Raw genomic sequence first — 27,091 nt, forward strand, 5'->3', positions numbered from 1 at the left:
ATAGTACTCAGGAAAACTGTGAGAATAAGTTGCTGCCCAAAGTGAAAGTCGAACCCAGGTGGACAGATGCCTCATAATGTGGATAATGTAGCCTTCTGTTATGGTGAAGAGGGAGGAAGCCTGAAATTAGGTTCTTATTTTACTGCTTGATCTACTGTATGTTTCAGCCTTCACCTATTGTCTTTATAGTTGAGTAGTGACATAAAGAACATAAGGTCATAGATACAAGCAATGAAAAAATTTTTTTTGCAGGGTCACACCAGTCATAAGATCCCAACTTGAATGCAAAATGAGATAGAGGTTTCAGAGACCTGTAGTGGTATATTTCTATTGCCTGACCTCATGTGTAAATGTGGGCTGACAGCCAGGCAAATACCAACAGACCGGAATGTTCTTGATTGGTTTCTGTCTTCACAGCAGATGTCTGACCCAAGAAGAGCACACGTCTAACCAGACCCTGAGAGTAAGCTAAAAATTTGTGCAAGAGCGCATTTGCTTTAGCTCTGATCTGCCTTAACTGCTGCAGTTGGTAATGTGTGGTGTGAGCAGGTTTTCCTAACCTGGGGTTCATCACCAGTCGCCTAAAGAAGTATGTCCAGGTGATGTAGTCCATCGCGTCCTGCTTGGATGAGATGGTTCCCGCAGCAATCTCAGCATTCAGATGGTCTGACAGCACACCGAGGAGACTGCCAATACAATTATAGTCACATTACTCACAGAGAGATTTTGATTTACAAAGTTGTTTCAATAGCATTCAGTGGAGATTTTGGTCCTAATTACAATATTAACAACCAATAGGACTGGATTTTGAACCTTAGCATTTTTTGTACCAACTAATTGCCAACAATTATCAAATAACTGTTTAATTAATTTTTAAAGTAAAAATGTTTAGGTTTAAGAATGGGTTTGTTTGTTGGTCAGACAAAATAAAATGTGGGAAACTGATGTACACAGTTCTTTGATTTTCTGACCCCAGAGCACATGAACGAAAACTGAGAAAATAACTCTCATGTAGGCACAGCATCAGGCGTGAGACGACTGCTGAATCCTGGCATTGTGTGTGGTCAGACTCATAAAAATGTTTAACTATTTTTTAATGTGATATAGCTGTTTGTTTTTTTTTTTATTAATCAAGTAGCACTCTTGAGCATCCCCTTGTAGGGGAGACGTGTAAACAGAGGGAAAATGATCTATAAAAGTAGGGATGCGCAAATCCAAACATTATTATGAATCATGACAACAAAATGGATAGACTGATGGTCAACAATAGTGCCTGAAGACATGTTGATTGTTTTCACAAATTTGAGCCACAGAAATTAGGGGTTTAACCAATCCAACCTTTTTAGGTATGTTTACTTTAGAACTTTTTCTGAGAGGTCTGTCACACTTGTTCAAGTGTTCCACACATAAACCTACTGTACATTTCTCTTATAAAACAGGCCTTGTTAAAGGATGTTGTTGACTGTATTAACCTGTGCACTTCATGGATGTAGAACAAGTGGTTATCATCATCATTATTCTCAGGAACAAAAAATGTTCACACAGTCTTGGCAGTTTAATAAATGAGGCCTTTGGTCTTTGAAAAACAATGATGTGAGGAATCCTAATAATCAAAATAACATAGATTTGTCTGTTACCTGGACTCAACAGGAAAAGGCTCATAAAGGAATTTCTTGTAGAAATCTTTCTTGATGTCATGGACAAAAATAACTGCTTTGCCCTGGTCATCAAACTGAGGCCGACCTGCTCGTCCCATCATCTGCAGAACATCTACACACACACACACACACACACACACACACACACACACACACACACACACACACACACACACACACACACACACACACACACAGTTAAATTCAGTTCAATTCAATTTTATTTGTATAGTGCCAAATCACAATACAAATCATCTCAAGGCACTTTACAAAAACTAAAACTAAAAACGCAACAAATCCCTTATGAGCAAGCACTTGGTGACAGTGGAGAGGAAAAACTCCCTTTAACGGAAGAAAAAAACTCCAGCAGAACCGGGCTCAGTTTGGGCGACCATCTGCCTCGACCGGTTGGGGTCTAAAGACTGCTTAGCCATCCCATGAGCCAAATGATTAAAAAAAGATACAATGAAAAGTGATAAATTACACAGTTATGATTCAGCTTCTAAGCTACCATGGTAGAATAAACAGTCCTGTATGTGCCAGTGAGAAAAAACTACTGGACAGTATTGCCTACCTGTAATGGGGTAGTCCACATAGCGCCTGGATTTGCCATCATAGTATTCTGTTCCCTTCACAACCACAAGGTGAGCAGGGAAGTTCACCCCCCAGGCTAGAGTACTAGTGGCAATTAAAACCTGAGGAAAGAAATGAGAACTTACTGGAATAACATGGAAGGAAGCTAAATTAAATAAATGAAAAAAATATACAAGTCTTTACATTTCAACATAATGTAAATTAATACAGTACATTTTTATAAATACAAATATTTTATAATGAAGGTACATATGGGGGATCTATAACACTTATAATGCTTTATTCTACATTGTACTGTACAGCTAAATGCACTGTATGTCAATTGTATGTTGGAGCCAAGGTGGATGATAGGGTAACAAAATACTTGTTTATTTATTGTCTTACTCACCTTCTTAAAAAGAAGTTAGAAAAATGTGGCCCCAACAGAATTGCATAAAAATGCAATTTGTCATGTGCATGAATGCATGGCATTGGGTCAAAAGTTGTTCACTGACAACTGATACTGCACTGTAAATTATAGGTATGGAATAGGTCAATTGCTCTGTACAGGTCTGAAGACATACCTGGATCTTACAGTTGACAAACAGCTCCTCCACTGTCTTTCTGTCTCTTTCATGCAGGCCTGCATGATGCATGCCAATACCAAAGGCCAGCGTTAACTTCAGATTGGAATCTCTAACTGTGGCAATGATGTCCTCTATCTACAGATAACAATGACAGACAATGACAGATAAATGACCAACAAATACAATTACAAATTGATCAAGATGAATCAAATACAGTGGACTAAAATCCTAAATGAAGACATGGTAATACTAAGTACATCAAGACTGACCTCAAGTTTCAGTGACAGACTGATGAAAAGCAGAATGTAAAGAGACTGAAAAGGTCATGCTAGCTAAAGGAATAGTTTGCTTTTTGGGGTACATACTTATGTGCTGTATTTCAGAGAGCTGGATGAATATTGATACTATTTTCACTCCTACTTTGTGTATTATATGAAGGTATGGGAAGCATTTTAGCATAAAAACTGGAAACAGCAGGCCTACCCAAAGTTAATGAAGTCCAATTAGCAGTACAGTAGTGGAATCTTATATTATACTATGTACTGTAGTATTGCACAGTACCATTTCGTATGCACTACTTTGTCTGAGGCTAATTATAGTATCATAGCATATGATAGCTTTATATCTGCATATACCTGTACATATCCTGTATATAATCATTTCATATCATTAAAAAAAATAACCTGAGTAAACCAAGACAGACAAGAACTCGCTTAAGTCCTCATCACTTGCGTTTATTTGCAAAAGTACGAACTGTGTGGCTGTGCAACAGTCAAATACAAAAATGCATCTTACACTGGATGATTATCATACTAACAGGACTTAAAGTGACAAAATTTGTATTTTAATTAAAATTGCTATATTTTTTAGAGAGTGAAAATCCTGTCTCAAGAGAAGGAGCTTGTGCTTTCAGGTAGAATCAGAGGAAAGCGAGAGCTGTCAGGTTGAAGAGGGGATTCAGGGCAGAACATATATTAGCAGAACACACACACACTGGGGACACTGTGTACTACATACATATAGAAGCCCGGCCTGTATTATAAGATGGCATATATTTGCATTGAGACAGTATCTATAGTGTGTTTTAGGAAAGCAAATTCAGGAGTTGTAATGGATCCACATGTTACATTTATAATGTAGATGCAATATCTAATGTAGGCGTAGGTGTAGATGGCTGCTACTCCAGGTATACTTATATATACAAAATAAATTCCAATTCAATTCACTTTATTAACATTGCTCTCTGCACAAGAAAATTAGAGCAGGTGATCACTGAAATCATTCACTGGAAGTGAATTTTACACACATTTACACACATTTCTGCTAAATTATAACAACGATTAGGGATAACGACCTCTAGAAGATCAGCCTGACTTTTATAAAGCTGTAAAACAATGGACCTTTGTGCCACAAAGCCATACAGGAGATACATGGCCTGGTGGCAGAAAATTTAAAGTAAATATTATGTGGTATTTAAGCTATTTACAGAGATTTTAATATTCCTAGGTCTCAGGACTAATTACATATTCTACAGCTTAATGTGGTACATTTAAATCTATCTTAAAGCTTAAATTAAACCATCTTAACCTTTGACTGAACTATAGTCAGTCAAATGTGTAACTGAAATTATTCTGTGTGGGAGGTTAGTCACTATTATAAGCTAATTTACACAGACAAAGCTTATAAGTAGCTAAATAGATGAAGTGTTCGTAAAACCTTGCCACCATCAGATTTATGTTTGTCCTGATGGTGGTGATAGAGGGATTTGCATCTAAATATCTTGCGTCCAAACTTGACTTTTGCCCTTTTGACTGTTTACCTTTTTTATGACAACTTGACCATTAGATTTTTATATTTCTCAGACAGCAGTGGAGAAACTGGAAAGGAGAATTTACAGAATTTATAATCTTTGGCTACCACCCTGTGGACACTATAATATATGCAACTAATTACAAAAACAGTATTTTTAGATTTCTGTCAATATATAACAGACAGAACAACCATCCAACATCTCCCCAGTCTTGTCTGAGCTCCACCAAGGCAGTGACTGCTGTTGCAACTATACTGTCACACAACAAAGCAGTGTGTTTCCCATTAGTTGTTTCTTTGCATAAAACTAGCTTGCACCTGTCCAGCATTTTTTGACCTGAATTAAGCGCTATTTGAACAATAATACAGCACACAAACTCTGCAGGTTGATGTGACTTTCATGTGTGTCTAACAGGTCTTGATCCAAGTGTGATTTGATGTGGGTGCATTCTATTTTGTGAAATTATTCCCATGGGAATCAAAAAGAAACAAGCCAGGGCAACTTTTAAGTCTGAGTCAGAGCAGCTGGGATGAGTCTGTGTGTTCTGCTGCTAACTTGGCAAAACTAATGTGATGACAGACAAGAAAAAAATGATACCAAATTTAGACTATAAATTGTTCATTATGTAACTAGATGGGTGAAACAGTATTCACATTAGAAGTGAGGAAAAAAATGAGAAATGACTAATGTGTACATATTTGCACCAACAGTGCCTATTCTATGTACTCATAGCCATACTAAAGTCCTGGAGAGTGATACAGTTTAGAGTCTATGTGAGCTAAATGTAGAAGAACAAAGTCAAGCAATTAGTTCTGGATGACTGCACAGTAGCAATCTGTATTTACAATTATGTGCTACTATGCATCAACACAGGAGGCAGCCATGTTTTTCAGCCATCTGTCACATGCATGTCAGAGAGAAGAGATACACTTTAATTCTCTACCCACTGTCTTCTGTTCTGAATACATCTACACACCAAAATGTCAGTGACCTACACTCAGTACTGTGCCTGAAAACATTCTGTTTGTCAAAAATGGAACACTGAAGCTGCTGCCGCCTCCAGTGTAGACATGGCACTGGCGCACAATACCTCTCTTTCATCCTGATGTAGCCATTGTTTGGGGTTGTCTTCTGTGGCCAGGAAGGCAATAAGGTCCAGGGCTGTCAGTCGAGTTTGACGCCGTGAGGACACAAAAATCAGTACAGGCTTGGCTGGGGAGTGACTCCGTATCGCTGTATGGATAAAAATAAAAAAGTAATACTGTAAACACCACACAATGCAGTATGCATAAAGGCATAACAGGCCTTGGATACATACATTATTTATTAATGCAATATATTAATTGGTTGATTTTTAATACATGGGGCTTTTCAATACTTATGTCAGTTTGTTAAATAAAATATTGCATGGTATGAATGGTATTTAACAATGGACAATTTTTCTATTCCTGATTATAAGAAAACAGTTATTGCATTTATGTTAACAAAGAACATTAAAAAGCTCTAAAAAAGTTTAATTCATTTTGCAACCATGGTCACAGTATCGTAAAGTAGTGGTGGAAATTGATCCTACCACAAGCTGAAGAGCCATCGCCAAATCTGATACACATATATATAGATGTGCATAAAGCAAATAGTACATAGTAAAGTAAATGTGGGTATGGAGTTGTACCTTGGAAGGTGGGCTTATTCATACTGGCCATACGCGGGCAGTAGTGTTGTCCTGGGAAACCATGGATGTGAACTTCTAGTGGTACAGGACGAACAGACGGGCGGAAGTTAAACAAACCCACCTGTTACACACAGAGGAGGGTGGGGGGATGAAGAAAAAGAGAAAAGAGAAGAGATTTAATGTGAGCAGCTGGCAGTTGAAGTCCCATCTGGCTGTAATGTGAACTGTTTGTCACTGTCACTGAAGTGCAGTGCAGTGTGCTGCTACTAGTCTGCTGGGTTTAACCTTTAATGTGTCTGTTAGGTCTGTTATGTCATATGTGTCAAAAGAACTGAACTCAAAGTATGTTCTAATAGTTTGAAAAGAGTGTGTTACATTGTTTGGAATGTATTGTGTGATGCATGACAACGGACATCTAAAAAGCTTGGATAAAGTATTGGTCAGTAACAAATCAAGCAGCTCAGTCCCACTAGCAGCCAGACAGCCAGATTTATGGATGGCAGACAGCCATTCTGGTTTGCCAAGACTGATACTCTACAGTGCTGGCAGAGCGCAAGTCAAACTACAATAAAAGAAAGAAAGTAGGTGTAATCACCAATATTTTGGAATTATAGATGCCTTTGGTGCAGAAGATTTAAAATCCTCTTCTAGCTGAATTTTTTCATTGCTAGCAGCCCTATAGGCTACAATGTCCTTAACACAATGAAAATGTTACAGTCGTTAGAGGCTTATCAATAATGGGACTAAAACAAATCAGCACAGTTTGTCCTATTGGATAAATATGTAGTGGAAATGTAACATTAAATCAAAGTACATTTTGGTGTACTTTTGCTGTACAGGAAGTTTAAAATGAAGAAGGTGAAGTTAACAGTTATTAGAACCAGGAAAGTTAAACTTTTCCTCTGGAGTTTCTGACCATTAGTAGTGCTGTGGAGCAATTGTATTTTTATGTTTTATTTGTATCTTGTGTATGCGAATGAATATGAATGTGCAATAAACACTGCTGCCAGAGTTTAGTAATTATCATATGTGGACTATAAAAATTTCAAAGTCTGTCAGTAGTCAAGATATCTTACTCTGGCCATCTGTTGGATGAAGAGATAGTAAATAACCTACACAGCTTGAGGAGAAATATTTTATCTATAAGGTATAAAGTAGATGTCATGTTCAAATATGATTTTTAGAGACAAATAATGTTTTAGGACCAGTTTAAAATGCTTAAAAGGTGAAAAGATGGAATGAAAATAATAAACCAATATATTCTTAACATCCATTTAGGAATACAGGTAATATAGAAAGCTTCAATCCGCTTAGTAAGATAATGGCTAAAGCGATAAAGAGAGTGATCCAGGAATAAAAAAAAAAAAAAAAACTATTTTCCGCATGTAATGTTGAGAAAAGATGATTTAAAAAAACAGAATGTCATGATAATCAAAGACAGTCTGAAGAACTCTGCAATGCAGAGTTAGACAGAGACTGTGGTTTCTGGCTGTACTACAGCAGTGTTCTTGGGAGGCAAAGACAATCTGACCATTTCTGAAACAAGAGAGCTTATTGAAGATGATCACCACACACACACCCCTCCCACTCACCTAGCCCAAGAACATGGGGTCACAAAGTAACGGAGCATTTGTAGGCCATCTTGTGATATTCTAGTGCTGCTGTATGTTTCGGTGCAGGGATAATATCTGACCTGTTCAATTCCTAGCCAATCAGCAAGGTCTCTGGCATTGGCTAGAGCTGTGGACAGGCCAACTATTCGTACACTTTTAGAAGTGTGAGAGGAGATGAAGTTGGTCCTTGACACAATAACCTCCAACACTGGACCTCTGTCCTCACCTGCAAACAGAAACACCGGTACAGAACAATTAGAGTTTAGTGTGTGCACATTGGTATAGGTTTTCTGATTTGGAAGAAAGAGGACAGGAGAGTAAAAGCTTCCCATGGACAATAACATACATACTACTTTGTATATATTTGTAGTGCTATATAAAGAAAGATTACCAAGCAAGTGAATCTCGTCAATGATGAGAATGGCTACTTTCTGAACGTAGCTTCGATTTTGCCAGCTTCTGCTGACTCCATCCCACTTCTCCGGTGTGGTGACGATAAGGTCTGCCTGTGCTATGGCTTTCATGTCTGGAGTCACATCACCTGTCAGTTCTACCACTCTGCACACAGATGAGGATAAGGAAACGGTTTACCTTGTTCATCAGAATTCTTCAGTAATGGCCAGTTTTGTAAACCCTATACATGACAACAATCTGTGCCAAGTGCATGAGGATATAGTGTCTCTGTCTGCACTTACTTCTTTCCAAGCTTTTCCTCAATTCTGACCTTCCAGTCCTCAATCCTCTCTCTCACCAGTGCTTTCAGGGGTGCAATATACACCACCTGTACAAACAGCAACAAATACCAGGTTTTTTAAGCATGTTCCTCTAGGCTGAATGCAAATTGTAACTATATTGTCACATCATCTCATATTCAGGCATTCCATGATCTAAGCTTTCAGGTTGTGGCTGCTATACTGAGTCATCAGAGAATTAAATTACTTGATTTTGATATTTGAAAACATGTGAATTGGGCTAACATTGTCTAAATAATGAAGAAAATAATATGTTTCTGGCACAATAATATTGAATATTGAAAACTATAGTCTATAATGTAAGATTTCTTCTTTGCTCTGCTAAATTGGGTATATGTTCCGAAAATCATAAATTGAGCTGAATAAGCCTAAACTTGGAGGACTATGCTCCTGATAACCCATGCCAACCCTTTAGCCTGGCGAAAAAACTAAATATCCAAAGAAATTTCTGAGATTGTTATTTTCCACTTTGCTTGTCACTAAACTGCTAGTAACGTTTCTAGTGGCAGATTGTTCTAAATGCAATGTAACTGTAAAATTCAGACCACTAAAAGTTAAGTGTAAATACCAAAGCGATGACATGCTGATTAGAATCTTCTCCCATCCACAAATAACAAATATCTACATTAGTGATAATAATAATTTTTGTTTTGATAGGCATTAATCAGCTGGGTAAAACAAGAAAAACAAAGACAAACAAACAAAAAAAAACAACAACTACTGATTATCTAATTACAGTGCTCCCATAAAGCCAACCTGGTGTTAAGTAAATAAATGTATAATTTATAAGTTTTATTTATTAATATTGAGTTTCTAAAGGGTTGAACAGATTATATTTCTGGTGGCTCTCAGTTTCTCGTGTAAACTGACAGCAGCATGTTAGTACATTCCAAGAACAAAGATTCCTTTGAATTGGAAAAAAAAGTCAGCAGGTCTAACCTTAGAGGTTGGATACTTGTTGAAGACCCGGAACATGGCCATCTCTGCTGCAATAGTTTTTCCAGAGCCAGTTGGTGCCCCCAGCAGGACATTCGTGTCAGTGTGATACAGAGTGTGGAAGATCTGAGTCTGGATGGGGTTGAAGTGAGTGAACTTGTACAGGCTCTCATACTCCCGATTACCCAGAACTGTCACTGGCAGTGGCTGCAGATCGAGCAACTCTGACAAGGAAAGAGTAACAGGAGAAGAAACTAATGTTTTAAACTAGTGCTTATACATCATGTACAGAAAACATTAATAACAGCAGTGTAGGTGAACTTACATTACGTTTAAGTAAAGTAATTAGCGTCTGTAAAAAATAGATGATTTATTTATCACTTTGATAACTTTAGTTGCAGTTAAAGTGAAGGCTAGACATGAAACATATACAATTAGGTCTGGAAATATTTTGAAAATAATTGAAAACAATTTTCTTAATTTTGGCCGTGTATGCTATGGATTTAAAATGAAATAACTGAGATGAAATTGAAGAGCAGACTTTCAGATTTAATTTAAGGGTATTAACATCAAAAATGGAGGAAGGGTTTAGGAATTGCAGCAGTTTTCATACCTACTCCCCTAATTTCAAAAATGTGAGTGCAAATACAGAGGGTTCACCACAACATGCAAACCATTCATAAGCCTCAAGAATAGAAAGGCCAGATTAAAGTTTGCCAGAACACATCTCAATAAGCCAAGCCATTTCTGGAGCAGCATTATCTGGACAGATGAAACAAGATCATTATGCACCAGAATGATGGAAAGTGAAAAATATGGAGAAGGCTTGGAATGCCTCACGATACAAAGCACACCACATCATCTGTAAAACACCTCAGTTTTTCAGTTTTTATTGAACAGTTTTATGAACTAACCTAGGCCTACTCTGAAATTAGAGCAAATTGTCGTTGTTTCTTTTTTACAGATTGGAAGACTGAATGACTGGAAAATGGGAGGATTAGATGCGATTTTTGTTTTCCAGTCCACATGGGGTCTTGATGGCTGGGTACAGCTTCCAAACAACTAAGCTGTTAGGGGTTGTTTGTAAGTTATATTTGGTATTTTTGAGCAAAACAATGTTTTGCTTATCCTATGAGTATATTCAGTAAATGCTTTGGTTTCTTTCAGTAAAAGATGCTTCATCCATCTGTTAATTATACAGATTTATAAGTGAATTCCAGGCTTCAAAAATGGAAGCCTGGTCTGGCAGAAATAGACCTAGTGTGTAAGGATAGCAGAGCTTGGAAAAAGCCTGGTGTCACACATGGCTCATGGACCCAGTGGACACAGTCACAGGCACACACCGACATTGGCTACAATCAAGCAGTGGCAACACCCATACAGAAAATGTAGATCTGCATTTTGTCAGATTCCACAGCACACTAGAGACAGAAGCATTATTAACAGACTGCTTTAAATTTAGGACAGTCATGTGCTGATAATTTTGTGTCTGATCATCAACTGGCACACCAGATATCATATGTCCATTCACACATAGAATTGCTAACATTGATGGGGTTCAGCAGTCAAGCAAGACCTGCACAAATGGAATAACGTCTTGCCCAAGGACACTTTATGGTGAGCTTATGGAGAAACTGCTGATAAAACTGCCAACCCTTTGAGGACAACCCACACAATTTCCTGAGCCACAACCACCTCATTGTGTGGTACATTTAGTTTAGTAGGATTTTAAACACAGGACTTTATCTTGCAGTGTGAATTTGTACACTATGATATTAATACTTTTACATAAGTAAATGGTCTGTGTACAAATTTCACCGCAAACTTTAAAGGAATAAGTATCTGTTTGGCTCTTAGTAATGGACTGCGGTAAAAGGAATCCAATAGTTGGAAATGTTAGTGCACCAACAATTGGTGGTATTGTAACACAGTAACAGATTATTGAAGTAGCATTAGTTGTAAACATATGTTAAAGCAAATCCTTGTTGTGTATTTAACTGTGAGTGGAATTACCAGTGTGTGGGGGGTGTCTCTCGGGTAAGATGAGGTTCTGGAAGTTGATGATACAGACAGCCTCCACCCCAAGCCAGCGGTCAGACACTGCCTTGATGTAGTACTGGGAGGGCAATGGCTCAAAGATTGGAATGGTGAACACTATGTGCTGAGGTTCTCTTGCAACTACCTGGATGGAGCAGGAGACACACACACTTGCACAGCTGTCTTTATGAAGACACTTACTGACACAATATATTCTCTAACCTCTAATTAAATGTCTAACCTTTGCCCATGCCATAACCATTCTAAATTGAATCATAAAACCAAGTATGAACACTTAAACAGCCCTTTGAAGTTGTCAGGACAGCCAAAACACCCTCACAACAAAGGCTTCAAGCAAACTTCTGCACACAAAACCATTAAAACAGGACACAAGAACACACATTTATCATGATATCCTTTTGGTGAAATTTGTCATGTCAACCCAAGTCCAAGATAAAAAACCAACCTGTTTCTTCTGCAGGAGGAAGTACTCAGAGTGGTAGATGTGATCATTGATGGGATCCTCCACCCATAACCACCATGGCTCGCTCACTGACCCATGGACCTGAAACACACAGACAAACAAAATTTCAATCAATCATTCTTATAAACTTGTTAAATTTAAAATAATCAAACAAAACAAACTAAAAAAATGAACTAATTAAAGATGTGCACTGTCCTGGGTTCCTCTTCGTAATTTTACCTATTAAGGATGACTCATTCTCGGATTGTGTTCTATTTACGTTTATTTGCGTAAGTTAAACTATTTACAAGGGTGTCAAAACTATATACAGTCCAAGAAACGATTTAAACAAAATGAATTTACAAAGGACAAGAATTACCCCAATACTCCTACTGCCAGGGTCTGACAATACCTTCCTTGTTGTCATTTCTCCCCCCTCTCCTTTTATGTGGGGAAAATGGCTTCCTTAAATACCCCCTATGCCCCTCCCTTGCACAAAACCATCCCAATATCCTGTGGGGTTCTTTTAAATAATACTACCTTTGTTATTTATAACCCATAACTTAATATCACTATGTCATCATAGGATACAATAACAGGAATGCCCTTCATATGGCTTTGTACACAATACCTCAAAAGAACACACAGTAAATATACAATTGTTCCAACCTTGGGTCACATGACCATCAGTAGCACGCGGAAATGCAGTATTTAGGCTATGACTATGAGGTGCCCAGTTTGGCCAGACAGTCCGGAAGTGACACAATCCGATAGCAGCTTGTTCATCCATGGTGAGTACAGCATTGTCAATATGAGGGCTGCTCTGTCCAAGGGTAGGTGTGTCGATGTGTGTGCCTGCGAGTACTGTGTAGGCGTTGAGTGTGCACCCTCAAATGCACTACATACGGGTGCCGAAAAAGTTTGTCTAAAAATTTGTTTACAGATGTAGGGACACCATCACGCAGCCATGCGCTCGCTGGAAAGCCTCGGCACGACTCCATACGCTCCCAGCACCTGCCTCTCCCGCGGACGAGCGCGAGGGAGAGGAAAACGCCCAAGAGAGCCCGGTGAGTGCCAAGGCATTAGAGGTGCTCCGTCACATGCATACACATATATTGAGTTTGCTGTACGCAAACGTTAAGGAGACCTATCCCTCTACTGTCTTACCACCACTTGGCAGGTCAGATCACAAACTGATCTTACTGCAGACCTGTTGTAAACCCTGTGTAATGAAGCAACCTTCAACCACCATCGCAGTCAGGAAATGGACACCTGAGGCAACTGAGTCTCTAAGGGACTGCTTTGCTTTCACACATTACATGATTCTGCGGCGACACTGCTACACCTACAAAATCTGTGTGCTGTTTCCCTAATAACAGATCACGGATCACGAGTGACATCAAGGCAATCCATAAACAGAAAAAGGAGATTGTTAATGTTAAAGATGGAGACAAAAAGCCCCAGCCTGTCCAACCATACCCCATCATTCTTCCTTTATATCTCCTCCTCCTCTTCTTCCTCCTTCTCCTCCTCATCCTCCACCTGTGTGCATCTCCATCAATGCATGATTGCAGTTGCCTGCAGTTGCCTGGATCACAGATTACCTGACAGAAAGGCTACAGTTCATCAGGTTGGGAAAGTGCATCTATGTTAGAGTTTTGAGCAGCACAGGGCTCCACATGGGACTGTTTTCACTCCATTCCTGTACACACTGTACACAGCAGACTTCAGGTACAATTCTGAGTGTTGCCAAATTCAGAAGTTTTCTGATGATAGATTGTTGCACATATCAGGAATGGACAGGAAGAGGAGTACAGCAGCCTGATAAAATCCTTCAGTAACAGTGAGAAACTGCCTCCTACTGACCACCTCTAAGATGTTAGTGGATTTTCGAACATCTAAGCTCCCTCCCTTATCCAGTCATGTGAGTCCAATGGTGCCAGCCTACAAATATCTATCTTTCTTACTATCAAATATCTTTCTATCCACACCATGATTAAACAGCTTGAACCCTGCTCCTAATCTATAAGCCTTGCTACCTTTCCACCTGGTCTCCTGAACACACAAGTTATCCACCTTTCTTCTCTCCATCATATCAGCCAACTCTCTAGTTTTCCCTGACAAAGTCCCTACATTCAAAGTCCCTACTCTAAGTCCTACACTCCTGTCCTTCCGCTTCTTTCTTTGCCCATGAACACACCCTTCCTCCTCTCCTTTTTTGACCAACAGTAGTCCAATTTCCACTGGCACCCTGTAGGTCAACAGCAACAGTGGTGGTCGTAACCCGGGCCGCGACCAATCCGGTATGGAAGTCATATTTGTGATTCGCATGATTGATTTGGGTTAGATTTTATGTCAGATGCCCTTCCTGACACAACCCTCTGCATTTACCCGGGCTTGGGACCGGCACATGAAGAGTAGAGTAGTAGTAGATGGAGGAAAAGGGTAGTAAGTTGGATTTGTCAAATGTAAAATTAATAAAAACAAATGAATCCAAATATTGTTTTGTAAGTCATATGTAATTGTTGTTTGTTGTATGTAGTAGAACACTTTGTGCCAGCATGTACTGTCAACCCGTTCTGCTGGCTACCACTGCAAGTGAAGTGTATTTCAGACCTGTGGAAAACATTGTGTCCTTAACGCCAACATCCCAAATTAATAACAGCTGCCACGCTCGCAGCAGTACCACAAATTTTAAACTTCCTTTCTTCAGTGGTGATAAATCAGTTGCTGTGGGGATTTGTACATTTTCTATTCTCTTCTCCCACATTTTGCACCCCTCAACAGGAACAGCTTAAAATACAAAACCCTATTGCAAATCCTCATTAAATAGAACACACACAACTTCACTGTTTAATGCCAATAAATGGTCTACAAACCCAATAGTATGCAACATAAAGCAACTGCCATTTGGTCATAACCATGGTAACTACCTTGGCAAACCTATGCCCAATACACTTCAAGACAATCTCGCTTCACATTTTGCAGACATGCTACCTACAGATGACTGTTTAGCTCAAGGCTGCAGAGTACATCTAGTGGTTGGGCTGGATCAAGGTTGGATCATGTTCCCAAAACAAACAAAGTGCCCCACAGTTTATTTGTGAATGGACCAAGAGACTAATCGAGGGTTCCAGAGGGTGATTGCTATGACAAGGGGGACAACAAACCAGAATTCACTAAATAAGGCAAATATTTTGGACTTGTTTTAGTAAACATAATGGTGACTGTTAATAATTATGTTAAGTTCTATCTAATTTTCATTTCAAGGTGTTAAGGTACATCTGTAAATTGAGACAAACTGCTAGCCGAGGTAAAAGGAGCAACTGATATATCACTATGGTTACTGTGAGTGTGTGTATGTGTGAATTTGGTATGACAGCTTACATGCCTCTTCCAATGTTTTTGGGACATGCAAAAGATACTTTAAAACATCAAATACTCAATGCATTTTCAAAACAGTACACAAAAAACGAGCCTTCAAATTTTTTTTCCAGGTTAATCTTTGAATATGGAACAATCAATGATATTCTCAGGGTTGTGGCAGTATGTATGATAGTGAGTGTGGTCTGTTCCTTGGGTGCCAACATAGAGGCAGCTCATGTGTCGGCACATGTGTCCACGGCTCTGCAGCCGGATCATAGCTAAGCCAGCCAGTGTTCAATTACCATTCTCCCATGATTGCAGCATGCATCGCTAATCGGACATAAACATTCATCTTCATATTCAGCCCTGCTACAGTGGGCTTCCTGTTCCACTCAGTGTCCATAACTTACTCTGGACTAAGCTCCCCATGATTTCCTCTGGCATGTCTGCCCACTGAGATAGGACATGTTGGCGAGGACTAGAGGCACTGTGGCTCTCCACAACATATGGGGATTCTATGGGTGTAAGAATAACAAAGTAAGAAGAGCTGCTCTTCTTCCATTGGGAAAGTGTGATCACGCCTATCTTGGTTGGGTCATTAAGTAGTTTTGATGTGTGTGTGGAGAGTAGTCCAGCCAGTCTTGGACTTGCAAATCTCCAGGTGGGTTAAACGTTATGTGTGGCCTTTTCACATTTATGTATTATGTATAAATTTCTCACACCCTGAGCAACCCTGACTTATGTGGATCCATAGGGTGTATTCCTTCATGGAGGACTACAGCTGTAGTCAGTTTGGGTTCACAGCATAGTCCGCTGCTGATCTGTATGTTCGAAACAATCTAAAAAAACCCATTATTTCGCTAATACATTGTAAAATATGCTATCACTGATAATGCTTTGGAGTGCCACAGCACAACAGTAAAGTAACATTTAGCTGTGTTTGTTCTACTGTATAATTCCATATGTGTTATTTCATAGTTCCTAGGTCATCAGTATTGATCTGCAGTTGGAGGGATTCATATCCAGTGTCCTGTCTGTAGCACTTGGTTTAGAAAAATGTTTTGGTTCTTTGCAAAACATATTTACTATTGCACAGTAGATGGACCTTAGATGCTATGAACAGGCCAGGGAAAACCAGAGATCTCCACTGTAGCTGCATTTTCCTAACTATATTCTAGGGCTGCACAATATATCGAGTCAGCATCATCATCACGATATGCTCATGGACAACAGTCACATCGCAGGGCGTGTGATGGCAAGTAAACAAATTAAACCCGAATTGAACATGTAGAAACAAATGACAACAGCTAGTCCAGTGAGCCCCCTGGTCAACATAGTCAATGTGTGCTTTTGCTGGCTAGTGCATGTGATCAAGCTTAGTCCGCAGAAACAATATTGGCCAGTTGAAGAAGAGAACATTTCCAGGGCTGTTTTGAGCAGAAGTTAGCCCAGACAGAAAAGGTTTCAAAATCTAATGTATCTGGCTATCCAGACAGTTTTGGTTGTCCACTGACAGAGAGAATGGGAGAAGCAGAAGAAATACAACACAGCATACAGGTACTGAAGACCCTAACACACAAAGACACTGCAGTACACCACACACACAATAAGACCTGGGACAGCCTTCAAGTTAACATGGCAGTATATAACACATTACACACCACTGTTTATAAAGTAGATCTCCCATCTAAAAGAGACAAGGTTTTTTTTTAATCTTAAAGGCGCACTGTGAAAAATGTGAAAGATTTAGCAGTATCTAGTGGTGAGACTGAAGAATGCAACCATCTGCCCATCCCTTATACCCCCCAACTTCTCCCGTGTCCAGTCATGGGTATGGTGGCTCTCATTTTTAAAACAAAACATGATTCCCTATCTAAAGTCAGACTACAGTTTGTTTGTTCTCAGCTACTGTAGATTAAGATTATGCAGTGGATGGTATTTTCTGGTGATTACACACCAATAGCAACATATTTATGAATACTATATTCCATTTCTGCTAATAGACCACTCTAAATATTACACATTGAACCTTAAGGTAATCTAACTTGATTTTCATTAAATAAAACTTTGATAACTCAAAACACAGAGAGACATATTTTGTAACTGTGAGCAATATTAATCTTTGCTGCATCAACAAATAAACAGACTATGAGTAAGTATGCCTAAGAGATTTATTATCAATTCATCAATGGGTATTTCAAATATAAAGAAAAACAGACAGTGCCGGTATGGCTGTATATCCATAGACTTTTACCTGGTCATTCCAGTGAAAATCCGGTGTGACAATGAGACGAACGCGTAGGACGGTTCGAGTGACTGGTTGAATGTTGGCCTCCATTGTGATGGAGGGTATCTGATGGACACACTGTTTGATTGGTAGGCCAGCATTGACTTGGTGCAGCATGTGACCTGAGAAAAAATACACTGGGTGTTAATATGTTTTCAGTCATAATTATGAGCGAATGTGATATAGTGCATTCAGTACAAATTACAGTTACAGATGCTGAGTAACATCTGATATTCAAATAATAGCTAGGCCAGTTAAATTTAGCACAAATACATTTCTGTCGTACCAATTCCATCAGTATAGATTTGTCTCACTCCCACTCTGCTGCTCTGAGTTACACAATTGAACAAAATTTCATTCAGTTATTAATTCAAATTGCTTCAGCATAGCTGGTTCCTCCATCATTAAGTATTTATCAGTGAAATTCAATACTTCATGTTTCACATTAAAAGCCAGCCACTGTGAGTGACTACAAACTCTAAGCCACTGGAATGCTTTTTATGTTTAAGAAATGTCGGATTCATTCATTTTACTGGATCTGTAGCTGACAATACTTCAGAAACTCATGGCATCAGTGTGGTGAATCTGGCATGACTTTTGTGGTGTAGTTAAGACTGCAGAAACGTACATTATTCTGAAATGACCAAAATGACAGGTAAACAGGACGTGGTGCTAATTTAGCATCAGCTGTATTAACAACAAAGTACAAGAAACAGGGAGCTCTTGTTCAAATATAATAAATACTTGATAATTATGAGTCTTTAGTTCAAATGAAGCCCTCTGTTGTTCTGCTTTTGAGGTGAAGTACCCAACCCAGTATTTCAGAATTTACAATAGATTTACATCTAACATTTGGATGTCCCATGTTTTAGAATTATTTATATTCTAGAAGTCAATTGCTTTTACCAATGTCATCTTTTCTCATTTCCTTTAGTTTGTCCACAGTAAGCTTCTTCTCCTCCAAGCGGTTCAGCACAACATGGCTCAGGGTGGGGAACTGGCGAAGTGGGTGGGCAAAGCCCCACAGCCGCTTGTCAATCACCTTACAGAGATTGAGCAGTCGGTAGGTCATGGCTGGCCACCGCTTTCTCAGAGCTATTTCAAATAAAGCCCTCACGATCCGTGCAGCATTCTGTAAGAATTGACAACCACAGGACAAGGGAAGAAAAGCTGTATCAAAATCACAGCCAGACATGATGTTTGTAGACAAGTTTTTCCCTTTCCCTAAGACAGCAACAGGTTTCACACTAAACCTTTAAAGTCGCAATAAAACAAGTAAAACATTTATACTGGAGCAAAAGGCAGCAGCTGGATGGTACATCACACTGTATGCTGGTGATTAATTATGTGTGATCAGGAGGAGGTAATTTCAGATATACAGTGAACAGTAAAGTGCCATCATGCAGGGGACGGGTTTGCTAAGAACTGCAGTCTGTGGTTTAGATGGGAATTATTTTAAATATTTACTGTGAGACTTTAAGTAAATAATATTTAAGCTATAGTCAAAAAACTGACTTTTGTGCTGGAAAATCAGGTATTTTGGCAGCTTGTGCATGTCTACACAGCAAAATCGCCTGTGTTAAATCATCATTAAAATGTATTTATATGTGGACAGTACAAACATATAAACACATTTTTAAATGTTAAATTAACATTCTCAGAGTTTAACACTGGCAATTTTGCTGTCCAAGGATGTAATCCTTAGAGACTATTTCAGTAGTAACAGCAGTTCCTGACAGAAACAAAACATTTAAATGCAGCTGTCAAAAGAAATTCACACCATTCATCTGGAACCTGCTGTCATCCTGTTTGTGGGCTGCTTTCTCACTTACAATAAAATTCATACACATAGTATGGGGCAGGACAGACCCAATCATCTAGCACATTTGTCACTAAAAATAGACTATCTTAGTAGTATTCTGAATTGAATCACAGTTATAAGCAGCCTATGTTATCGCAATAAAATCTTTTTATAGATTTGCCACTAGAGCTTTGTTTTATCAGCATTAACAGTGTCATTCATTGTTTATCATGCATGACTAATCAGTGTATGTACACTGATTATAATTGTGTATACTCTGATTACCTTTTTTTTTGTTTCTGCAACAAAGTGTATACCTTGGAAAAGCCAAACTGGAAATATGGAAGTAGATATTTCATAATAATAATTAATGATGTTATTACATCACATGTGCAATATGTGCACTGCTGCCATTTGTCAGTGTACAGTACGGTTTCTGGTCTGTTGTCTGTAAAAATAATGAATGAAGTTAAGAGAGAATAAAACTTCAGAATTGACCCCAGTCTTACTGCTAGAACAGAAATCAGGTTGGAATCAAACTTCAGCTGTTGATGTGACAGCGCTACACTTTGTACCTTCACCATCCTTCCAGACCATCAGCTGTACACTGATGTTTCTTCGGAATGACACGGTGACTGAAACAGTAGACTATAAAACAGTAATTTGGGAGGGTTGATTTAAAATACACAGGGCAGTGGTACAATGTTACACGTTCAAGTCTCCCCTCTCTGTGGTTAGCTATTTTGTGTTTTAATGAAGCCCAGTTGACAATATTTTTGCAGATAAAATTAAAAAAAACATATGGTTATGTCAGCAGCTGTGTGATATATCAGATTTGAAATCAGTGTTCACAAAGATGTTTTCATTCTAGCAAATTGTACGTGGTGTTTACTGTTTCAGTAACCTAAAGTGTTGTGCTCCATGTTTAATAGAACTTTGACTAGAAACATAAAACACAGTGTCACAGATATAATTTTTTTTATTTGGCAATGCACTTGTACATTTGTGCATCCACAAACAGGCTAATAGGTTTTGCGACACCTGGTGGTAGAAAGAAGAACTACATGTACACCAAATACACACGTATACCTTGCAGTGTCTGTGTGTTGCCACCTTTTTCTCACCTGTGCCACATAAGACAGGTCTGAGATGAGGGAGAAGTTATCCACCTCTCCTCGGCTGATGTATGTCTGCAGAAGTATGTTGACCTTGCCATAGCCATTCTCAACCCCACCTGCAGCGTGCAGGTTACAGTAGTTACACAGCAGCTGCTCCAGCTCCTCCATCTCCTCATCACGAACCTGCAAAAAATGCATCCTATTATCAAGGAGTTTTTAGTGGATAAGCACATTTCAATAACAGACTCAGTGTTTGACTGAAACTCTGACAGTTGTAGTTGTAGCTTATACATACTGATCTCTCACCTTCAGCTGTTCAAACTCTTCGGCCTTGGACACAGTATTGAGAATTTCAGCTTCTGTTTGCTGAGAGTTGAACAGCTCATTGAATGTCTTCACATATGGAGAGAAAAGAAACGTGGGAGACACATTCAAGAGTGAAAACATGAACATTAAAGAAATCACACTCCAGCAAATACAAATACCAAATACAAATACCAAAAGACACACAAGAGTGAAAACACATAAAAACAGAATTGCTACACTGGAATTGCTTCGACACACCAGGAGAAGTGTTGGGCTCGATTTGGATAAGCAGAACTGCTACAAATAATTTTGCCCATCCATCATGGACAACCATTTAGCTTTAAAATATATGATTAATTTATCCAAAAAAACACTTAAGTGAAAATTTGCAGCTGGCAGTCTCCAAAGGCCAGTTGTCTATATCGCTTTAATATTCTTATAATCCCTCTCGTAAGCACAAATTTGTTCCCAAAGTTGAAATATAATATTTCTTGCAATCAGCTTATCTGAAAGAAAAGCTTAATACAGATACAGCCATGTTAAATTGCTGGTTGGTCCATGAAGGGGCCTTGGCCGATCTGTGGTGCTGTAGGTGCCTGCCTGGTCCCCACTCGGTATGATTGGAATGTGACCCCCCAGTGACATGGTGAAAGCTCCTCTGCTGTGGTAATGTACCTAACTCAAGGTTACAAAGCTGTCAGTCCGTCCAACCGTCCAACAATCCATCCATCTCTCAGGAGAGGGAGTGATTGTTTTCATTTACAGAGAAGGTGGACTGCCCCTCTGAACATTCTGTAAAAGCTATAGGACCCATAGGAAAATGAGCTCAGGAAGGGCTCTGTACTGTTACTGTTAAGTAACGTGGACTTTTTTTTAAATAGCCTTTCATGCATTTTCTGTTTGTCCAGGTTGTGTTTTGTTGATCACAATTTGCTGTGGTAGTTTTGTTGTATAAAAACACTGCTGAAAACAGCCACAGTCAATAACAGCAATTATGGCAAATTGCAGAGCATTAATTTAATAAGCTGACCGAAGACAAAAAGAGCATAGTTGTGGGCGAGCGAAAGACAGGAAGCGCACAAATAAACAGAAGGAGAGAAATGGAATAAAATGATTTCTTTTAATACTGTAAAACTGTAAATTTTGCAGATCATGGTGTATGATGTCATTATAAAGTGAAATTCTTTCAGCATTCCACTGTCAGTGGCCATTTTTTCTCTGGTGTAGATGTGAGTCTACCTCTATGGTGTTATATCTTATGTAGAAGTGACTGGCGGTCCTGCCCAGGTCAGTGGAGGAAAAGTACCCGGTGCGCTCCTCAAAGCGGATCATCCTGGCCTTATCCAACTTCCTACCAGACTCCATTACCAGCTCCCTCCTGTACAGCTCCAAGGAGGGATCCATCTGAAACAATTTCACAATTTTATCCACTAATACATTCAGGTATATAGAATTCAAATATTTGCAGAAGTTCAATATACACTCTTTAAGACCTAGTATGAGTTTTTGTTATTTCTTGAAATATTAAATTTTGAAGCAGGCAGCAGAATAAGAGCAATGGCAACTGTGATCACCAACCTGATAAGTCTTGTGGTTGATGCCATATGCCAGTGGATTGGTCCTCATGCGAACATAGAGGTAAGTATAACTAAGCCACTTTACTGCCTCCTCCACATTGGTCACTGTCCCCAGAGCAATCTGAAGCAGAAAAGGAGAGAAAAAAAAATTCACAATCAGTAACAGCACTGGTTTCTACCACCATCTAGTGGGACATTTCATGAAACTGCAGCCTCAACAGAAACAGCCCAGTCTTGTTTCTGTTTCACCTACTGTTTCCATTAACATTGCCAGTCTTCTTAGAAGTATAGCATGCTTTGGACAACACTACACTGCTAAGTAAATCTTGCCCTTATCATCTGTCTGTTTCATCTGTGCCAATCTAGGCATGTGTATTTCAGCTGAGAAGTGGTTGAGACCAAAGAGTCCGTTATTACACATCACATTACAGTGATATTTGCCTGATAATGTGATAAATGATGTGTTTTGAGAAAAACGCAATGCTCTCATAAATTCAGAGTATGTTAGGAATGGTGTTGCCGATGTGCTCTAAACAGTTTTTGTCCATTGCAAAAAAAAAAAAAAATGCAAACATCCAAATGTCTAAAAAGCAATCTGAAAAAGAAATTTTCAGACTGAATATAGACACCAACCTCAGCATTGAGGTTGTCTGCCAAGCTGTCCAGGAACTGACTCTCAATGGGGTTCTGCTGGGTGAGCAGGGTCAGATAATGACTCAGCTTGTCGTGGGTGGTGATGATGGTGCCCTCACCATACTTGTCAAACTGAGGACGACCTGCACGTCCAAAAATCTGCATGACATCCAGAATGCCCAGATCAACCAGGGCACCCCGCTTGGCATCGTAGATTTGAGTTCCCTGTTATAGACACAAGAGACAAGTAATTTCACAAGGCTGGAAACGCATACCAGAAAAAGTATTTTTGTGACCATCATTATGTACAAGTCCAAAGAAGCTGGTTGCTAATGGTATTTCCACTGCAAGTCAAATTACAAACACTGAAGCGTGCTATAAATTTATTTAACATGTTATATGTAATTTAAAAAATGTAGATGTCTAAGGTTTAGCTTGGAACATGGAAACAACAAATAGCACTCTAAATGTTATAAACAATAATAATGCTATGGTAATTTCTATGATATTATAGTATGTCAAGACTACTGTACTCTCACAGTAAAGATTGTGCATTTTATTGGCTTGATCGGATTCAATGCCAACACAGTTTAAGCATTTTTAGTAGTTTCCTACACTTACATTTTGATTTAAAATGTTAAAATTTACATTTTTCTTTTGACTCAAATCCATTCGCACTGTCCTGCACTGTCCTGATGCCTGAAATATTAGTTCCACTGCTTTGAGTATCTATCGTGATCAACCAGTTTTGTAAAATACTGAGCCATTTTTAATGTAACTATATCTGAGCAGTTTTAAAATTTTAAATCTTTAGTAGGAGTAAACTGACTTGGGGCTGAGAGCCTATAAAAATTAAGGAGCCACTTTAGGGCCCTAGTCCATTAAATTATTATTTTGCTCCATCTGCATATACTACAACAAATATGTTATTAATGCAGTTACCACAGAGTAATCATACTCTTCGGGGTTGTTTAAGATCTGGGTCCTGGTACAGTTCCTTACTTTCCCCAGATGGCAGCACATCTTTATTTATTTATTTATTTTTTATAGCATATAACCAGGAAATATGGAAACCAAGAGACAGACAAAGACAACTAAAAAAAAAAAAAAAAAAGAAAGCAAGCACAACAAAGTCAAATAATAAGGACCTTGATGATGACTGCGTGGGCTGGCAGGTTCACTCCCCAGGCCAGGGTAGCAGTGCAAACCAGCACCTTAAGGTGGCCTTTTGAGAACATGCTCTCCATCAGGGTGCGGTCAGACCGCAGCATGCCAGCATGGTGGATCCCAAAGCCTTCTGGGAACATCTCCTTCATCTGCTTGTTTCTGGAGCGCTGTATCTAAAAGAGGTGGTAAGAGTTTTGTTTAAAAAAAAATACAGCAAGGTAAAGCCACTATAGGTGTGACTGACATGACCATATTGAGGTGGTCCAGAAAACATAGCAGAACAGTTCTCTAACAGTCTAACGTACAATTTGATCACCTTCACAAAGGCATTATCAGCCTGTTAATTAAGGTGGATTTAAAATAACATGCACAGGTGTAACTCAGATTCAAATAGGAGTTGCAGCCTAGAGACCACATGTACACACACAAACATCCATATTAAGATGTGTGTTGGTGACTGACAGCAGGACTGTGACCTGGCCAGGCTTGAGAGGAGCCCTCATCACCAGACTTTTATCTCTCTCTCTGGGCATTAAATAGAGGTCAGAGCCCAGCAGGCCTTTACAGTGCAAGGAGAAAGCCCATTACTGTCAGAGACTGTCTGCCAAGCAAAAACACACTGAATGTCTGGATTTATATGCAAGCCTTGTGGATGAAGGTGAAGGACTCATGCTCAAATGTAAATCAATTAATTAATCAAACTTCATTTGCATAACAAATGCAAAATAAAAATAATAAGAAATGTTACTGCAACAACAGCAATATTAATGATGGCAATGAAGAGAGAAACATAAATTAAGCTGATTGTTCCATCAGCTTAGGGTATAAATACAAAAAGCTGCCTTGCCAATTGTTGTCATTCTGTACTTTGAAACACCTAAAAGACTTGTGCCAGACTATCTAAGAAGCTATATTGATTCATGGATTGAAGCACGTCCAACAAGTAGTTTGGTGCAAGATTATGAAGTGTCCTAAAAACAAGTAAAGAAACTTGCATTCAGTACAGAAACTGACAGCCAACCAATGTAAAAAACTATAAACAGATGTACTGTTGTCTAGTTACATTCCATATGTTTTAAACAGAAATGAAGTAGAACAGAAACTGACTTTAGAATTGACTATTTTTTATTGCTGCAATAAGTCTTATAAACAAAAGCCTCAAAAGCCTTATATGGTCATATAAAAATTTCCCTTCTCACCCCTATGGGTGGTGTCTGTGTGTCTTCCTCAATCTCTGGTCCTCTACCAGAGGCCTGGGAGTTTGAGGGTTCTTCGCAGTATCTTAGCTGTTCCTAGCACTGCGCTCTTCTGGACTGAGATCTCTGATGTTGTTCCTGGGATCTGTTGGAGCTACTATCCCAGTTTGGGGGTCACAGCCCCGAGGGTGCCGATTACCACGGGGACCACTGTTGCCTTCACCTTCCACATCTTTTCAAGCTCTTCTTTAAGCCCTTGGTATTTCTACAGCTTCTCATATTCCTTCTTTCTGATGTTGCTGTCACTTGGGATCGCTACATCTACCACTACGGCTTTCTTCTGCTGTTTGTCCACCACTATTATGTCCGGTTGGTTAGCCATCACCTGTTTGTCGGTCTGTATCTGGAAGTCCCACAGGATCTTAGCTCGGTCATTCTCCACCACCTTCGGAGGTTTGTCCCATTTTGACCTTGGGACCAGCCCATACTCGGCACAGATGTTCCTGTACACTATGCCAGCCACTTGGTTATGGCGTTCCATGTATGCTCTGCCTGCTAGCATCTTACAACCTGCTGTTATGTGCTGGATTGTCTCAGGGGCATCTTTGCACAGCCTGCACCTGGGGTCCTGCCTGGTGTGGTAGACCCTGGCCTCTATCGATCTTGTGCTCAGGGCCTGTTCTTGTGCTGCTACAATTAGTGCCTCTGTGCTGTCTTTCAGTCCAGCTTTTTCCAGCCACCGGTAGGACTTTTCGATATCAGCCACTTCTTGTATCTGTCGGTGGTACATGCCATGCAGGGGTTTGTCCTGCCATGATGGTTCTTGCTCTTCTTCCTCTGCATCGGGCTTCTGTTGCCTGAGATATTCACTAAGTATTTCATCGCTTGGGGCCATCTTGCTGATGTACTCATGGATCTTTATATATATATATATATATATATATATATATATATATATATATATGGATGACATCAAGCTGTACGCCGGAGTGAGCGAGACATCGACTCACTGACCCACACCACCAGGATATACAGCAACAACACTGGAATGTCATTCGGACTGGACAAGTGTATTTGAATGATAACAAAGAGAGGGAAGGTTGTCAGGACTGAAGGAGTTGAACTTCCAGAGGACAGCAGAGCAGATGTTGAGGAAAGCTACAAGTATCTTGGAATCCCACAGGCAAATGGGAACCAAGAAGAAGCCGCAAGGAGAGCCACTACAGCCAAATACCTACAGAGACTAAGACAAGTCTTAAGAAGTCAGCTAAATGGGAAGAACAAGGTCCAAGCCATCAACACCTACACTCTGCTGGTCATCAGATACCCCGCTGGCATAATAAGCTGGCCTAAAGAGGACGCAGAAGCCACCAATGTCAAGACAAGGAAGCTCCTCACAATGCATGGAGGACTTCACCCCAAATCCAGCACCCTGAGACTGTACACTAAGAGGAAAAAAGGAGGCCGAGGACTGGTGAGTGTCAGAGCGACCATCCGAGATGAAACAGCAAAGATCCATGAGTACCATCAGGAAGATGG

The 27,091-nt window shown here is 39.4% G+C and overlaps 1 protein-coding gene across 2 annotated transcripts in view; it reads right to left on the reverse strand.

The window, feature by feature from the left end:
• ascc3 (activating signal cointegrator 1 complex subunit 3) overlaps positions 1-27,091 on the reverse strand; it is a 163,810-nt gene that overhangs the window by 23,624 nt on the left and 113,095 nt on the right. For both annotated transcript variants that reach the window (XM_026293742.1, XM_026293743.1), the window contains 20 exons: positions 24,338-24,529; positions 23,190-23,414; positions 22,558-22,677; positions 22,219-22,383; positions 20,980-21,066; positions 20,680-20,856; positions 18,661-18,886; positions 17,722-17,876; positions 12,105-12,203; positions 11,615-11,783; positions 9,605-9,825; positions 8,609-8,694; positions 8,305-8,471; positions 7,994-8,139; positions 6,301-6,421; positions 5,719-5,861; positions 2,816-2,953; positions 2,233-2,353; positions 1,638-1,770; positions 561-686 (listed from right to left, as the gene is read on the reverse strand). In XM_026293742.1, coding sequence (XP_026149527.1) covers positions 561-686; positions 1,638-1,770; positions 2,233-2,353; positions 2,816-2,953; positions 5,719-5,861; positions 6,301-6,421; positions 7,994-8,139; positions 8,305-8,471; positions 8,609-8,694; positions 9,605-9,825; positions 11,615-11,783; positions 12,105-12,203; positions 17,722-17,876; positions 18,661-18,886; positions 20,680-20,856; positions 20,980-21,066; positions 22,219-22,383; positions 22,558-22,677; positions 23,190-23,414; positions 24,338-24,529 — 3,017 coding nt within the window. The remainder of the gene's footprint in view (positions 1-560; positions 687-1,637; positions 1,771-2,232; positions 2,354-2,815; positions 2,954-5,718; positions 5,862-6,300; positions 6,422-7,993; positions 8,140-8,304; positions 8,472-8,608; positions 8,695-9,604; positions 9,826-11,614; positions 11,784-12,104; positions 12,204-17,721; positions 17,877-18,660; positions 18,887-20,679; positions 20,857-20,979; positions 21,067-22,218; positions 22,384-22,557; positions 22,678-23,189; positions 23,415-24,337; positions 24,530-27,091) is intronic.

This window comes from Mastacembelus armatus, chromosome 16, assembly GCF_900324485.2.
Source record: "Mastacembelus armatus chromosome 16, fMasArm1.2, whole genome shotgun sequence".
In the NCBI taxonomy this organism is placed as follows: Eukaryota; Metazoa; Chordata; class Actinopteri; order Synbranchiformes; family Mastacembelidae; genus Mastacembelus; species Mastacembelus armatus.